This window comes from Euwallacea similis, chromosome 29, assembly GCF_039881205.1.
Source record: "Euwallacea similis isolate ESF13 chromosome 29, ESF131.1, whole genome shotgun sequence".
Classification (NCBI taxonomy): Eukaryota; Metazoa; Arthropoda; class Insecta; order Coleoptera; family Curculionidae; genus Euwallacea; species Euwallacea similis.
The window spans coordinates 1,376,372-1,395,130 of record NC_089637.1 but is presented as its reverse complement, the minus strand read 5'-3'; the positions used below and the strand labels follow the sequence as shown (position 1 = coordinate 1,395,130).

At 32.8% G+C, this 18,759-nt stretch overlaps 1 protein-coding gene across 1 annotated transcript; it reads left to right on the top strand.

Moving 5' to 3' along the window:
* The first annotated feature begins 17,225 nt into the window (after positions 1-17,225).
* LOC136417685 (uncharacterized) lies at positions 17,226-17,795 on the top strand. The gene is made up of 3 exons (XM_066403505.1): positions 17,226-17,381; positions 17,441-17,509; positions 17,576-17,795. Exons 1-3 carry the CDS (start codon positions 17,285-17,287, stop codon positions 17,731-17,733), a joined length of 324 nt encoding a protein of 107 aa, XP_066259602.1. The 5' UTR covers positions 17,226-17,284; the 3' UTR covers positions 17,734-17,795.
* The last annotated feature ends 964 nt before the right edge of the window (positions 17,796-18,759 follow it).

Sequence of the window (18,759 nt, the reverse complement as noted above, 5' to 3'; positions counted from 1 at the left end):
ACAATTATAACACGATTTGTGTTATCATTATCAATAAACAGAAAGATGGTGGTGTGTACGAGATATAGACACGGTGATTTCTATCACGAGTATCACGAAATCTCATACTATTGTTGACTTGATTGGAAAATGATGTTGCAGAAATTATGTTGTTAAAATTTTCTGTTTTACGTAGAGCAGTGGTGTAACCTTTGTCATATAATATTTGCAAATTCGCGTGAATACTCGTGTACAGGGTGTCTCAAATCAAGGGGCCACTGTGGGGATCTCGGAAACCGTTAGAGATACGAGGACGTTTAAATTGTGGCAAAGTTGCGTATTTTTATGCTCAACAAAGCGTCGTTTAAAAATCCAAAAAATTCCGACTGGTTCCAAAGATATGCGAAAAAAATCGAAGCTCTGATATTTCGATTTTGTTTCCTCGTGACGTTGCTCCCATAAATATTATAAAGCTTCGCATTTTAAAATTATTTTCAAATCTACAGGATCCGCTACAAAAGTGTGGCAGTAACAAATTAGATTTTTTTAAATGGAACCCCCCCAATTTTTTATCGTTTTAGGATTTCCCGTTAAATTTTACGGCCAATTTATGTAAGTTGCCCTCTCTTTAAAATTTACCATTTTCGAAATATTCGGGAAAATTAGAACACTTTGACAGCTGCATCGGTGCTGTGCAAATGACAGATTATTAGGGCTTAGCTGGCTATCAAACGAAATTCGCTAAATTACAATGGCTGATTTTTTCATTTCAAAACTTCATTTCAACCAATGAAAAATGGAATTTTCAAAGTTTTCAAATTTAAAAAAGCGTGACATGTTACAAATTTATTACGCTTCTAATAGAAATTCTAGAATTACAAGTCAACGACATTTGAATCGGTATCCCAATCGAGAGCAACCTTATCAAAGGTCGTTTATTAAACTATTAGGTTGTTCGGAAAGTAATTTCGTTTTTTCCCGACAGAGGATTTAATGGTATTTTTTTGCACTTAACCTCACACTTAAGCCATATAATTTTTATATGCTTTGAGAGCTCATATAACAAGGCTTGTGTGTGAAACATTTCAATTAATTCTACGCAGTAGTTTTTGGTTGGTGCCCTTTTAAATATGGAGAGCGATAAGCAGCATTTTCGACATATCCTACTGTTTTACTACAGAAAGGGTAAAAATGCTGTTCAAGCCAGAAAGAAATTGACCGATGTGTATGGAGAAGGTGTGTTGACAGTACGCCAGTGTCAGAACTGGTTCTCTAAATTTCGATCTGGCAATTTTGATGTCGAAGATGCACCACGTTCGGGAAGGCCGGTTGAAGCTGATAAAGACGCCATAAAGGCATTAGTTGATGCGAACCGTCGAATAACAACACGTGAGATCGGATTGAAGTTAAATTTATCGAATTCAACAGTTTATGACCACTTGAAAGGCCTGGGATTATCCTCGAAGCTCGATATATGGGTTCCCCATGTTCTCACAGAGAGAAATCTGTGTCGCCGCATTGACGTCTGCGATTCGCTTCTCAAACGTGACAAAAATGATCCGTTTTTGAAGCGCATCATTACTGGGGACGAAAAATGGGTTGTATACAACAACGTCAAACGCAAGAGGTCATGGAGCAAAAAAGATGAATCGACTCAAACCATTTCCAAAGCCGATATTCACCAAAAAAAGGTGATGCTGTCTGTTTGGTGGGATTTTAAAGGAATCGTTTTTTTTGAGCTTTTACCGGATAACACAACGATTAATTCGGAAGTCTACTGCCAGCAGCTGGACAAACTGAAGGATGCACTTCAACAGAAAAGACCCGAACTAATCAACAGAAAAGGTGTAGTGTTTCACCAAGACAACGCGAGACCTCACACAAGTTTGGTCACTCGCCAAAAGCTTTTACAGCTTGAATGGGACACAATGCCACACCCACCATATTCTCCAGACCTGGCACCATCGGATTATTATTTGTTCCGGTCACTCCAAAATTTTTTAGACGGTAAAACTTTCATCTCAAATGATGAGGTCAAAAACCACCTCGATCAGTTTTTTGCCAGCAAAGACAAAAAATTTTATGAGCGTGGAATTATGCTACTACCAGAAAGATGGCAAAAGGTGTTGGACCAGAACGGCCAATATATAATTTAATAAAGCATTTGTTTATTATACGAAAACTGTCATTCATTTTCACATAAAAAAACGAAATTACTTTCCGAACAACCTGATAGATAAAAACTTTATAGAATTTGGAAGCTTTAGTAAACCCTTAAATAATTATGGTCATCTAAGAAATCCACATGAAGAAGAACTTATTTTAAATGATGCAAATTTTCAAAGTTGTGAACATTATATCCATTCGTCGATTTATTTTTTTTATAGGTAAACAATGCCCCTTGAAGGTCTCTTAGGCGTTTTGAAAGGAAATTGCAAATTTTTTGAATAATAATATGGCGAATTTTGCTTCCTAATAAATATAAACCACATAAAATCCACACAAGCTATGCACTTAAAACGAGTGATAACGTTAGAAGATTGGATTTTTGTCACTGACTTCAAAATAAAATTATTGAAGATAACACCTTTTTGTCAAATATAATTTGGACCGACGAATGCTCATTTTCGATGAACGGAATGTTACATTATAATAGACATAATGAGCATCATTGGTCGGTTCAAAATCCGAGACAAAATGTAGAAGTTAGACCACAAAGGCAAATATCATTTAATGTCTGAGTCGATATGTGGCGCAATAAAATTCTTGGCAATATATGACGGCACTTTGACAACTGAAAAATAGTTAGAACTAATTTTACATCATACTCTAGACCAATTTGAAGACGAACTGTTGATTATTCTACCACAGTTACGGTGGCAACATGACGGTGCTCCTCCACACAATCAAGAAAAAATAACAAATTATTTGAATAGGATTTTTCCAAATCGATGAATCGGAAACCAGGGACCTGTAAGATGGCCTGCTAGAAGTCCTGACTTGAATCCCCTGGATTACTTTCTGTGGGGATAGCTTCACAACCGTTTATACCATGAATTCCAAATAATATTAATGAATTACGACTGAATTTAATGAGGGAAATAACAGCGCTTCCCCATCAATCCATTCAACGGGCAGTATTAAGACTACATAAACTGAGTGCGAAATGTATCGAGGCGAATGGCTTTCAATTCGAATACTTTTTATAATTTTCTTTCATTATTTCAACTATTATTAATTAAAATATGCTTAGAACTTTTAATTAAACTAATATTATTATTAATATAAATCAAATTGATAACCTTTTGTTATTTTTGAATTAACATTTTTCAAACTTAAAAACTGTAATCAAATATTTAGGTTTATATTAAAACCAGAGAACTGATGATGGTCGCCAAATGACGAAACGTCGGAAATAAAGTCTGATTGTGCCATCTTTTCCATCAGAAATAGAAGCCCCAATAATCTCTCATTCGCCTTCCGATATTTATGAGAATAACGTCAGAAGGAAGTAAAATCGAAATATCAGAGTTTCGTTTTTTTTCGTATATCTTGGTCAAAATTTTTCGGATTTTTTAACGGCATCTTATTCAGCATAAAAATGGGCGACTTTCTCATCATTTAAGCTTTTTCGTATCTTTAACGATTTCCGAAATCCCTATAGTGACCCCTTTAATTGGGACAGCCTGTATATTGAACGGTAACTCCTCAATCAAAGTTTCTGGTACCCCTTCGCCTTCAGTCACGACAAGATAAAAAGTTCAAATAATGTTTCGAGTGAAATCTCGTTTTACACAAACTAAAAATTTTTAACTAAAATCGAAAATGGCATTCTCGTACATTTAAAACAACAAAATGTCAGCAAACTCTATGTGTCCCAATAGCTAAATTAAGTTTTCAAAACTATCACCATTTTTGGCCAAACAATAATAGTGTTGGTTTTAATGTTCCTCTATCACTTTTGCCACAGTTTTTTCCGTAATCTTCATATTCGTCGTCAAGTTCCTGACAAACAATGTAATTAATTGCAGCAATCAAGTTGCGGCAATTTTTTTTCTTTACTAACGCAATCCAATCACGTACACGTGCAATTTAATTGTAAAGAAATATTTGGTCTATTACTACTAAAAGGTATAGCGAAAACATCGATTTATACAAGGAAATACTATTTTGCACATGTGGAGGGAAAAATTCGGCTGTTATACGGTGTGTTCTTGATAACGGCAATAGTTCCAGACTTGATTAAATGTGAAAAAGTTGCGTACTTGATGGAAAAGTTTCACGAAGCAAACGAATACACAAAATTTTGTCTTGATTTTTCCAGTTATTTAAAAAAAAAAATTTTTTTCCCATTTTTTTTAAAGCATTTTTTCGGGTTATGGTAAGAGATAGATGGACTTTAGAACCATTTTTCCATTACAGTTTTTTATAAGTTTTAACATGATAGTCTTGGTTTGATTCTACGGCGTTTTGTTTGCCAAGAATGATCACCGTTTTTTAAAAATACGGCACAGGCATATTTTTGACTACATTTAAGACAACTTGTTATTTTAAACTCATTGATGCATCCTGCTTAGTAATGTACGCAATATTTTAGTTTTTCATTACTTTTTTATTATTATCTTTTCCGTGCCTTTATGCCTGCATTTATAAATAACCGTTTAAAATAATACATTATAATATTTTATAATTTACTTATGCGTAGTGAACATTACAAAATTGAAACAGCTTATTTTTCCAACTAATCGTTCATTATCTAAATTACGAAAATAGTTCAAACAAGTATTCATTATTTTTTAAAAACAAATAATATTTCCTGGTATTACAGCTTCAAGAGCTTCACAAAGTCTCCTTGTAGTTCCCTCGTCTCAAAGGAATATTGATAAACATGATTTTGAATGTGGTTCCAAAGGAACAACTCTAACGGGGAGATGGGTGGAAAATGGACTAGCCAAGGAGGCTTGGAATGGGTGCCAGGAACCCAACGTGATAGCAATTCCTACTTAACCTTCACATGATATGCCGATATGCCATCCTGTTCAACCCAATAGTTGAGTTAAAGCTAATGGGAGATTATCTAAAGCTTCCTCCTAATCCCTTTCAAGTAAAATACGTTAGCGTTCGCTGGTAAGGGAATAATAAAAGAAAGGACCTATTATTCGAATGCTAAATATTTCAACTCATATGTTAAATCAAAAGCGATGTTTGTAATGAAAAGTTGTCTGGAAGTCGACGAAAAACTTACCAGGGCCGTATTAAGGGAAAGAAATGATCATTTTTGACAAACGAAATGTTGTTGATCGAAACTAAGACTGTCATATCGAAGCTTACAAAAAACTGCAACAGAAAAATTGTTTTTATTTTCACCTGTTTGTTACCACAACTTAGGAAAAAATCAAAAAGAAATTCGAAAATTTAAGTTTTTTCGAAATAATTGAAAAACCAAACGTAATTTTGTAAATCTGTTTTCACCGTGAAACTACTCCACTGAAGGCGCAGTTTTTTTCCTACTTAACCAAGTCTGTATATGTTACTGTTTACGACGTTATGCTAGACATCGTTATCTTGAACACACTGTATGTCTCCAAACATTATTAACCCATTCATACAGAGTGTTTCAGATTTTAATACACAAACTTTAATCATATATTCTACGTTCGAAAATAGCCCTAGTTTGCTAGATAAACTAGATTCCAGAAACGATTAGTTTAGAAAATACAGGGTGTTGAAATTTAATTTCAATAACACCAAACCTCTATTTTTTGAAGAATCCTTTGAGGTATTTCAATGAAATTTTAGAGATCTCCATAACTATAGAAGGTGGATATTTTGCAATACAAAATGGTTTTTTAGTCTTACCAGTGGCGCGCGTAGCGATACGTCACTGGCTATTTTTAAAGAAAAATTGGTATGCCTCTGCGTTTTGGAAAAATAAAATTTATTTTTTGGTTCTCCATTCAATTTCTTTCGTCTGACCTCCCATTTTCAAGTAAAATATGCCTGTAACTTTTTATGTGAATTCTTTTATTTGTTCTAACCTTATGAAACTTAAGAATATTATTAAAAATTGAAATTAAATTAAATTATTTTTATCTCATTTTGGTAGAAGGCACAGTTTTGGCTCTAGAGAGTTGAGAGTGCAAGGCTGATTATTGTCAGTTTGACATTAGAATTTAACACCCTGTATTTCCTAAACGAATCGTTTCTGGAACATAGTTTATCTACCAATCTAGGATTATTTTCGAACGTAGAATACACAATTATAGTTTGGGTATTAAAATCTGAAACACCCTGTATAAAATAAAATAAATCCCCAATGAAAGTTACCAGATTCCTACAACTTATTAGTTCATGTGAACATCAATAGTGAAAGGCCAATTCTCGCGAGAATCAAATTTGATTGTCTGCTTATCAGGGACTTAAATTGGCTTGACTCTCAAGCATGACTTAAATCATCAATTTTACATGTTGAAGTATCCAATTAAACTACATTTACACTTAAATTCGGCTTGTGAATCTATGAAGTTTAATGATACGATATTGGATATGTCTAAGCTATTTAGTACCATTTGGTTGTAATTTATAAACTACCGTGGTCGACAAGGCTTCAATGGAAGAAGTCAAACGGCATTAATTCGGGAATTGGTGATGCATATCTTGGGATTTTGGAAAATGTAAGAGATACCGTTTCAGAGAATTTTATAAGAAATTCATGTCCAGTTTAAAAATTCCTTTAGTTTTTACGGCTTCTATTCATAAGAATTTGCGAAGATTCCATATCCAATTCAGAATCAAGTGGGTATATAAAGTATTTATTGATGCTCCATCGCATTTTGAAAATCTTCAAATGCTACACACAACTGTGCCAAATTTTTGTTTTTTTTATTTATTTTATACATTTTTATATACAGTCTGTCTCAGATAAGGATGAACAGCATGGGGATCTCGGAAACAGTAATAGATACAAAATGGTTTAAATTGGGACAAAGTTGAGCAATTTAAAGCAAATTAATAATCTGTTTTTATATCGGCGAAATTCCGAATGGTTACGAAGATATCCTGAAAAAACGAATTTGGCGGTTTTCGTTTTTTGCAAATAACTCTTATACGGTTATAGTTAGAGGAATACAAGTTTTATATTATTAAAGCACTTTTTTGAGAACTGTTTAGCAGTGTTGCCAGTTTTCTTATTACATCCTTACTTTCGGAGAAAAATGAGTAAACTTTTGATTTTCATATGGGCGTGATATCAATTATTTATATTTTCAAAATCGTCATCAAATTCCCTTTTCAGCTATGTATTACATTTAATATTTTTCTCAGAAACTCTATGAGTTATAGCCATTATTGTATATATATTTAATTTTTTTCAAAATTTTAAATTTTTCAAGAAATGTTTGAAATACATTCCATTATTCTCGATGCAATAATACAAACGGTTTTCACAATCTTGCCGCACTTTTTTAAACATATGTTGCGGAATGGTAGGACAAAATTCTACAATTCTTCAACATAATAACATACTTAAAGAACCTGTACAGGAGTCACACAAACCACGTTTTTAAGGTATTCCCAAAGGACGAAGTCTAGAGATGTAAAATCGGGAGATTTAACTGGCCACTCAATAGTACTTCCTCTGCCAATCTATGTACCAGGAAAATTATTGCCAAGAAACGATCGAACTGGTAACATGTAATGTGGATGAAAAATTACTTCGACATTAAGATGAAATCTGGTCTTCCTTCTGGTTAAAATTCGCATATATTAGTATTTTTCTCACATTTGGACGAAATCGGAGATTTCAAGGAGTGCAAATTTTATTTGGGACATCTTACAAGATACTTTGAAAGTGTTTAAACATTTCCTCAGTTCAATAGGTAACTCGAGTTACCTATCTTTCTCCCAATTTACTAACATTCTTATTCACTTAGTAATCATAATCTAGTCTTAAAACAAGTTGAAATATTTTGTTGTTTCCTCAGCTCTTGAATTATTGATATGATTTTATTGTCTGTTACTCAAGTATTTAGTCCTGTCAAAGGATTAAGCTATCTCAGCTGTAGAAACACGTGCGTATCTCATATCTGTCGATTTAGGTACTTAAACAGTTAACGAAATAACTTGTAATTGTATGCTCCATGATCCAGCGTACATCTGAATTGTTTTCCACTAAGGCATTGTAATCTTGTTGTGATACATCACTAGAAAAAAATGATGCATTCGTTAGTTTTAACTCAATTTATTTTTTAGTTGAATAATCGGTTTTTCACAGTTTTATCACATCAGAGTAAACTGGGTGTTCCAGATTTTATATGACAACAATTATCTCAAGACGTTTTAGAGATAGAAGAACCTGTTAAATATGAGAATTCTAAGATAGGGGCGAATGTACAGGCTGGACATAATTTTAAACATACGGGGTGCCTCAGAAAAGACCATTAGGATTCAACTTTTTAATTCTTAGAGAAACCCCCTGTATATTTTTCCATTTTTAGGTTTATCTTTATATTTTATTAACATTATTATGGCACATTTTACATTTTCGACAGTTTTAAATCTGAACAGTTTGCATCATGGCAAAACGTTTTTAATAGATTCCTATTTGAATTTTTCAACGCGAATGGAACACCAAATTTGACACGTGTCAAATTTTTTGAACTCTTTGACAATTTTTGATTTGTCAAATTTTGAATTCTGAAGTGTTTTTAAAAACTAAAATAAGTATGTCAAAATCACTTAACCACAGTCCAACCCGTTCGAAAGTTATGACTCTTGAAAGTGAAAAAAATGTCGTATTTTGTAAACGGTTAAAGTTCAAAGAATTCCAATAATGTGAAAATATCCAAGAGGTTTTATTTAATACAAAATACTTTGATCCTAACGCACTTTTCTGAGCCACTCCGTATGTTCAAAATTGTTCCAGTCTCTATGAAGTTTTGTGATAATTGTTGTCATGTAAAATCTAAGATACCCGACATATACCAATAAATATACAGAAAATCAATAGCTCCCCCAGTTTTTAATAGATTAAGAAGATATTTTTAACAGATACTACTCTTTAAAATTCACATAATCTTTCTATAGGGTGACATAGGCAATAACTGAAATACCGGAATCTTTCTATTTGTTCGACAGATCCTTCAATTATAGATATACAGGGTGGCGCATCGAAAACGAAACAGAGGTATTTTCAGGAATTTGAGAATTTATTTTCGAAAAATGCTAGGACACGTAAACTTTATATTCGAGGGGTACACATTATGAAGGTATACTCGCTTCTTTTACGTCAACCCCCTAGCTGGGGTGAGTTAAACCCCTAAAATCATAAATGGAAAGTAAGGTCGAGTAGTACCTTATTTGAAAAGTCTTTCGATTATCGTTATAATAATTCCCAATTTGACTAACTTTAATTCAGCAGTTTTTGAGAAATTTGATCAAAAAATGTATCATCTGTTATGAATTAATAATGTGAAATTGGTAACAACTGAGATAAAAATAACATAAAGCAGGTACTTTTCACTCCTTTTTCATTCTGATAAAAAAAATCTGTAAAAATACACAATAGAGATAATGCATCCTTTTCGTGTCTTGAATTGTTGTTTGCGAACTTATAAGTGAGCGATCAATTGGAAATAATAATTATCTATTTAAAATCTGTTTTTCTGATGAATGTTCATTTTTTTATAAACGGTACAGTGAATCGGTGTAACTGTCGATATTGGCCAGATAAAAATTTCAGAATTTTTAATAAGGTGTGTACCTAGTATCCACAAAAATTAAATATTTGGACAAGCATCTTTGGCGATCATCTCGTTGGTCCTTTTTTCTTACCCGGAAACCTCACTAGTGACATGTATTTAGAATTATTAGAAGACAATTGATCCGGCATTAACAGAATTATATGAAAATAATGAAAATTACATTGATCGACCGGTTGATATTTCAGCAGAATGGTGCCCCTCCTCATTAAGCATTACGTGTCCGAGAGTATTTAAATAAATGGTTTCCAGGTTGTTAGATTGGAAGGAGAGACGCTATTGGGTGACCTTCGCGATCACCAGATTTATCACCTTTGGATTTTTTTCTGTGGGGTCACTTAAAAAGTAAAATCTATGCAACTCAACCGAACTCTTTAAAAGACCTTCGCCAAAGAATAATAAATGAATGCGGTCAAATAAATTCTCAAATGCTTCGAAATGAGCCACAGCGATTTGACCAAAATTTGTATTACTGTTTAGAAACTGGTGGTCGCCATTTCGAACACTTAATTACCTAATTAATACGTAGGTAAATATTGGATATGTGATTTTTAAAAATAATATTGCATTAATAAATAAATAATCCACCTCTCGTTAAATAATTCGGTCTTCAAATTAATTTCTTTTAGGGATGGATTTGACTCTCTCAAGTGGTTGAAATTATCAGAATTCTTTTGAACAATCAGTTAAAAGTACCTGCTTTATGTTATTTTTACCTCAGTTGCTGCCAAATTCACATTATTAATTCGTGTCAAACAATACATCTTTTGATCAAATTTCTCGAAAACTGCGGAATAAAAGTTAGTCAAATCGGGTATCATTATAATGAGAATCGAAAGACCTTTTAAATAAGGTACTACTCGACCCTACTTTTCATTTAAGATTTTAGGGACTTTAAGACTCACCCCGGCTAGAGGGTTGACGTGAAAGGAGCGAGTATACCTTTATAATGTTTAACGCTCGAATATAATGTTTAGGTGTCCGAGCGTTTTTCAAATGCCAGAAAATGCCTCTGTTTCGTTTTCGATGCGCCACCCTGTATGATAAAGAAATGCTGGAGTTTAAAGGTTTACAAATTGAACGGTACAAAAACGGTACCACCTTGTAAATTTTAGCAGTCATTCACAAAATCTCCATTAACCATTACCACGAATTATGAAAAACCAGCCGCAAAATATGTATAGTAATGTTAAAAATTGGTTATAAAACGAAATCTTAAAAAAATCTGAAATTTTATCACCCCGTGTCTAGCAAATTATTATTTTTGGATGGAATAATTTCCTTAAAATTTGGCTCGTATGGGTAAAAAAAATTATTCAAAGGCGATATCATTCATGATGTCACTTTTCTAGTTTAAATAGTATGTTTTCTTATATCTTTGAATGCTTGTTAGTTCTGTTGCTATACAATGTCATAAAATATGTAACTTTAACGTTACAACTTTTATGGCGAAAAAGGTTCTTTGTATGGATGTCTACTAACATGTCCTTCAGACCACTGGAACCATCGTCAATATTCCTGTGAAATTTGAAAACCAATATAATAATGTTTTATTATCTTTACGGAGAAGACAATTTCTATAGAAATGAAGTAATTAGGAATTTTTTGTTTGGATATACCGAAATCATCTTATCAACAAAGCTAATAGAAGATCGATATGCTTGGAATATTGTTTTATCACTAACCATAAAACTGTAATCAAATTGCTCCAATCTATTTCCATTCTTTTTGAATTCATATGTAAATATAAAAAAACTGCAAAAATTACTTGCAGAACAATGTAAAATACGGTCACCAAATTGTCACAATAAATGTTTAACACCCAGAGTAGATAACGCGCAAATCTTCGGCTCGCCTTCTATTTGTGAATTATTTTGAACATTTTAATATGAGATTATCCCGGATTCCAGCTTAAACGAAGATAGCTTAAGTTATGTTTAGGTGGTGAATTCCAAATCATGAAATACAGCGACAACCAAAAATGATAAATTAATTGGAAAGAATGACTAAAACGCATTGAGCTAAAGCTGAGGTTTGGTTTGATAGTCTCATACTGCTTGCAATCGTTGGTCTCTATTAATATTCACCTGCAGTGTCTCGAAATTAGGTGTTCAAATATTAGTTCTCTGGATAAACTACATTCCAAAAATGGTAAAAAATTATAAACTTCTTCAGTTTTTCAGCAACAAAATCGCTCATACAAGCGACCGAGTGGAGCTACTCGGTGGCGCGAAGTGTGCACGAAGTAGTCCGTCTAAAAGGGACCTTATGCATTGCTTATGGGAGAACCTTAACATCTTTTTAAATCTGCCCTAAACACTTTTGACAATAATTGGAAAACGCTGATGGGAACCTTCACGATTTTTTTTTCTAAATTGAATTAGGAATTTAAGTTTCGATAAACAGACGGCAGTGGTGTACGGTAAAATAATTTGGTGTGGTAAAAGGAATCCTTACCTTTGAAAATAGTACCACTCTGTTGGTTTTGACAACAATTTAAAATACATTCTTAAGAGGAGTGTACGAATAAAACTCGAAGTTGGTATGTTAAGAACTGAAGGCGTTGAACAAAATCTGTAATTTGACCCTATAGATCAGTCATGAAGCATGTAATAAATTTACCTACCTGTTCGTTAAAAAAGCCTTTGAATTAGGTCCACTGTAACAAAAAAGTACGTTAAGAAACATTTATTTTAGAAAATTAATTCCACGTTTTTTCATGTAAACAAAAAAAAAATCATTTAATCTTACCTTGTACTATCGAGTCATACTCCGCAACTCCTAATGGTTTTTTCAGTAGAAGCCTAATAAAAAGAGAAAATTTTAATTTGAAGTCAGAAAACATCGAAAATTCAAAAGAGCAGGTAAATAATTAATTTGAACCGGATGTTTTAGAAAATCTTTTAAGTTCATTGAAAATATTTTTGGACCATAAAGTCACTGATGGTTTCGATCGATTTTTTCGAAAAACTTATTCAAAATATTACATTTTTCATTGATTAGTATTTACAACATATCCCGAATACTGATTAGAATTCAGGGTATTATATGATACAATCATTCCATGGTAAATCGGCATAAAGAAAAAATATAGTATGTACAACATCAATGATATCCTAAAACATTATTATAGAGAAAATGACAACTGATAACAAAAAATAATTTATTATGTTGAATTTTGTATTTCTCGGATGCATTATATTACATCCTGAGTAAGTGAAAATAAGCTTAAGGATTAGTAAAGTTATTGACATTTTTCCAAATGCGTACTTAAGAGATTATATAGTTTATATGAAATTTTCTGTTCAACAAAGAGCGGCGTTAATCATAGAAATACTATGAAGTAAAGCGATATAAAGCTAATACATTTGTTCAACTGAAAATTAAATATATTTGTTTCTGTGAATGATTGAAAGATGATTTGTAACATCTATAATAAAATTACAAATCATTCACAGATTATATAATTATGAATATGAATTATGAGGAAAAATGATGTGGTTGCAATGATTAAAGGCGGCTTTATCTTGTCGCTTCTCACTGGGTCCTAATGGGCTCCACTTGTCCATAGTTCCAGACGTCTTTACACAGGATAATATGTGAGGTAAGATGGGATGAAATAGAGTTAACCACGAGGTAAAGCGGATTACCACCTAACCCTTGTTTCTAGACCTACTAAGGTGAAATAAAGCTTTTGTTTTGGTTTTCTAATTTGAATCGCCCTGTACAGTTTGTCACATAAGTCCACGTACACCTAGCAAACTCGTATTGTTTCATAGTTAGAATCATGATCCAAAAAATATTTTTAATCTCACAAAAGTGAACATACAGCAAAAGTACCATAAATACTACAACTTTTTTTGGGTTTTCTGGATTTTTATCGCACATACAGTACGTTCCTGGATTGAGTAGACAAGAGGAAAAACTTTTTTATTTTTGATTTTATAAAAAATATTATTCTCCATAAAAATTTCTGTTTGCCAAAAAGATAGGTTTAGAATGTAAAACATTTACTTAATATGTACAGGGTGTTCATCAATTAAGAAAATATGAAAATTATTCAAGAGAGAAGTGCCTCTATTTATTGTTTCAAAAAATAATTTTATAAGAAAAATTCCTGTAGAATCGTGACTAAAACTCGAATACAAAATTTGAGCTTTGAATTCTAAATTTGAAATTTTTCTGCTTTAAGAATTGTTCTTTCGATAAAAAAACGAGTCGATGAAATCAATGAATTTTGCCTTATAATAATAATAGTTTGAATAATGCCAACTTGATGTTGACATTTATTAAATAAATTAATTGATTCCATCGACTCGTTTTTTTTATCGAAAGAACAATTCTTAAGGCATACAAATTTCAAACCCAGAATTCGAAGCTCAATTTTGTATTCGAGTTTTAGTCATGATTCTACACAACTTTTTCTTTAAAATAATAAATAGAGGCACTCTCTCTTGAACAATTTTTATATTTTCTTAATCGATGGGTGCATTATACATATTAAGTATTTTTTTACATTTTAAACCCATCTTTTTGGCAAGCAGGAATTTTTATGGAGAATGATATTTTTTATAAAATCAAAAATAAAAAGGTTTTCCTCTTGTCAACTCAATCCAGGGACACACTGTATATGCATAAATAATACTATAATCTAGTGTAAAATTTTCAATAAAACACATTAAATCGAATTTTGAATCTTTAACATCATGATGCGAAGGGAAATTGCAAAAGAAATTAGCGAACTAATAGTTTCATTAAGAAACGAAGGAAAATCTTCTGGTGACAGCAAAAACTGTTAAGTAAGCTCGATCTACAGTGCACACCATTATAAAAAAATTTAATTTAACAAATTCAACTAATAATAAACCCCGATCTGGACATCCTAAGAAAATAAGTAGAAAAGTTGCATTAAATCCGAAAATTAGTGCTTCGAAACTGATAAACGTGTCAGTGCTGAAACTATAAGAAGAATTCTGAGATCAAAGGGGTTTCATGGACGAGTTCCTAGGAGAAAGCCCCCGATCTTCTAGCAAAGTAGAAGAAAACGCCTAGAATTTGCGAATAAGTATTTAGAAAAGGGTCTTGGGTTTTGGAATTCAGTTTTGTTTTCTGATGAAAGCAAATACAACATTTTTGGTTCCGATGGTAATGGAAAAATATGGCGAAAAGCTAATGAAGAGCTGAAACTTGAAAACTTGTTACTCATAATCAAATATGAGGGCAATGTAATGGTATGAGGCCAAATGTCTGCGGCTAGTTTGGGAAATTTGGTTTTTATTGAAGGTGTAATGGATAATGGAAAGCATCTCCAAATTTTGCGTGATAATTTATTGCCTTCAGTTGAACGTTTGGGATGAGAAAACCGATGGATATTCCAACAAGGCGACGATTCCAAATATACTGCTCTGGTTGTCAAAGAATAGTTCATTTACAACGTGCCCAAGTAGCTTCATTCTCCTCCACAGTCGCCAGACTTAAACTCTATCGACCACCTATGGGACGAATTAGAGCGAAGGGTGCGAAATTACAAAATTTGAGGGAAAGAATCGCTATAAAGTGCATTAACTTCGGCTTGGAGTGAAATTACCCCAGATATTATAAGAAATTTGGTTTCATCCTTGCTTAAAAGGTTGCGAGCAGTTGTAAATGTAGAAAATGGACCAACAAAATGTGAATTTGTTTTTTTTTCTAAGTATAATAAAATTTAACTGCTGTATGCTCACTTTTGTGAGATCGGAAATTGTGATATTAATTTTTTCTTCCAACCTATTAACTGAAATCCAAATTTTAAATTACCAGTAATGATCATTTATGAGGGGATTTCAATATATTTAAAAATATTTTTTGGATCAAGATTCTAACTATGAAATAATACGAGTTTGCTAGGTGTACGTAGATTTATCTGACTGGCTGCATCTCTTACAGTTTCCGTAATCCCCATGGAACTCACTTTATTTGAGACAACCGGTATCGAGGATAAGAGAATCTACAATACAGACACGTGGGCTGAGAATAAAAATCATATTTTTTGTCTCAACGAAAATCTAGAAAAACGCGGCCTGCGGATTCGCCGAAGCGCTTGGAACTATCCTTGAGTTATAAAAGCATCGAGTCAAAGAGGCGAGATTTCGGTGTCTCTATTCTTGTCTTATCTGGCATCTGTTATTCCGTTCAGTTTTGCCCCGTTGGTGGATTTCAGGCGTTATGAGCGGTTCTCGCGTTAGCTCGTCGTTAGTTCTTCCCTATTTAACAGTTTTTGAGTAAAATTACAAAAAATAGTAATAACGATAAAATGATTGATACTTAAAAAATAACAATAGAAACCACTATAATATAATGTATTAAATGTTAACACTGTGCCTCGATGACTTCTTAACAGTGGACAAACCGCAATTCAAATTCCTCAAGAACTCTTTTATCATTTGAGGAAGTGTTTTTTGAGTTTCTTGAGCAATTTTAGTTTTTAACTCTTCCATATTTTCGAGCTTAGTTAAATACAGCCTATGTTTCAGATAACCCCATAAAAAAGTCCGCAGGGGTGAGGTCAGGCGATCTAACAGGCCAGTCTAACTGAAAATATTTCAATAACTCTTAAATTTAAATATGATTATGTTACACATACAGAAATTTTCAAAGAACTCAAAAATGTCATGATATACATGAAGTTTCCTAAGAAAAACATACAAAACTAGTACATGGATAACCCTGTATACATGTTAGTTACGTCAAAAAATGCGCAACTAAAGACAACATTTAACGTATTCCAGCATTTTCAAAAAAATATATTTTCTTCAATTTTTAACGAATCTATGCAGGACTTTTGGTTCTCTATGTACAATTAATAACATATGATTAATCATGGATCGCGAGGGCTCATAGAATCTCTCTGCTAAGACAAATATACTGCTTTCTCTATAGGAAACTAGGAGCTGGTCTTTAACGTATTTGCAAAGAGGAAACCCCTGCAATAGCTCGAGTCTTCCGGCCGAGAATACAAACCATTAAAACGTCCTCGGAATTTTAGTCCCATTGCTCAATATTATGCAACACCTCAAATCCTGCTACAATATTTGTTTTCTCGACAGCTGCACAGACGTTAGCGATATGCGAGCTTTGGATTGACAAACCCTCAAATCATCGACCCCTAACTCTTGAGTTATATCCATGAACACAGCACAATTGTTGATAAAGAAAACACAGATGGTTTTATAGCTTAGAAATACCTCACTTAATTACTCAATTCTGCTTATGACCCAACCAAATTCGGAGTATTCAAATAACATTTTTTGTATCCACAAAGCATTACTGATTCTTATCATTATGGCACAAGATCCGTATGTAGTTGGCAAACCCATCTGTTGCCTATAAAATATTGACTTATCTTTAATCCCCATCTACGTAAGTTAAAAGTGCGCATTGTAGATGTGTTTGTAGATATAAGTTAGGGCAATTTCAATACGAGACTTCCATTCCGCTTTAGCAGAACTCAACACATAATTCATAAAAAACTTATTCAAACTGTATTCTAGATCAATTAGTGGATTCCCATGATTAAAATATACACTCAAAAGGTCTTTTTGGTTCTACTTGTCCTGGCGTGCTTTGTAATTTTAATACTTAGCAGTGTTAAGATATGTCAAATTAGTAAGCTTCTTCTAAAAATCAAAGAAGTACTTATTGGTAATTCCAAATGTTATTTTTAGTTAGTGAAAATTGCTTCAAGAGGAGAGACTCGAGAGTGCTGATCTTTTCTGAAAACGGAGACATAACAGGTAAGATCTGAAAAATGTTTTATTGTTATTTACATATTGTATTTAATAAATTGTTTTTGGATTTAGTTATTGACCGAATCAGGGAATGTTCTCGTGACGAAAATCTAAATACCGTAAAACAATCGTATAAGAATTTGGCGCCACCACTGTATTCCACGTTGTCCAAAGCCAGTGCCGTATCAAGTTACGAGTTGCCTCCTCCGTATCCCACTGATTATGTTTAAATTCAAGTAGGTAGTTTTTGCAAGTGTTATTGAGTTAGAAAGTCGAATACGGAAAATAAATTTTCTTTGTTTATTTAACTTTAAATTTAGGGCTGAAGGAAAAACAAGTCCTTACCTTTCACATTAGTATCCCTACAGCTTGACTTTATAAGCTGTACTTGCCAGTTCTTTTACTTCATTCTATGTCAAACCTTCATTGGCCGTATTTACATACATACAGGGTTTACTAGAAATAAGTGCCATAATTTGAACAAGTAACAGAACTAATCAAAAGCGACAACTTTTGTGAAATAAGTTTTTTTAAACTCCCATTTGCTTTCAGTATTTTTACCTATTAAAACCGCTCTATGGAACTGCCTATGGATAAAAAAAAACGAAGTATACACTATTTTGTGGATGTTTTATTACCGTAAAGTTTTTTACTAATTGTGATTCAAACTAGATACACAACGAGGCTTGTATTGTTTGCAATTGATACGTGTCGTTTCTGTTGTTGTGATCACGTTTGAAACTATTGAGAAATTTTGGTGTAAAATTTCGCGTTTTACAAATAATGAGTACACCGATATGGTGTTAGCTTAGGGGTACCCCTATCAAAACTCTAATGGGGTTCATAGGATTTAATGAAAGTCATTTTGAATGCTTAATGTATTCTTTTTTGTAGGCAAATCAAAAATTTAGTTTATTTTAATATCAAACAACATAACATCCAATAACTTGTACACTCCCCCTACACGTTTATTGATTACTCGAATAAAAAGACATGCACATCAGGAAGTAGGTAAATAATTCAATAGGTACCCATGCGAAGCATTCCAAATAAGATAAACAATTTTAAAAGCTATCGGCGGGTAGCGGAATTCTGATAAATCTTTTAATAAATTGAACTGGAAAACTATACCTTTTATACAAAAAATGTACTTGAAAATGTTGCTTTTTACGAGTTCTATTATTGATTCAAATTGTGACACTTATTTCTGAGACACTGTATATAAAAGTCTCAAATGGCGTAATACAAGGCTTCTC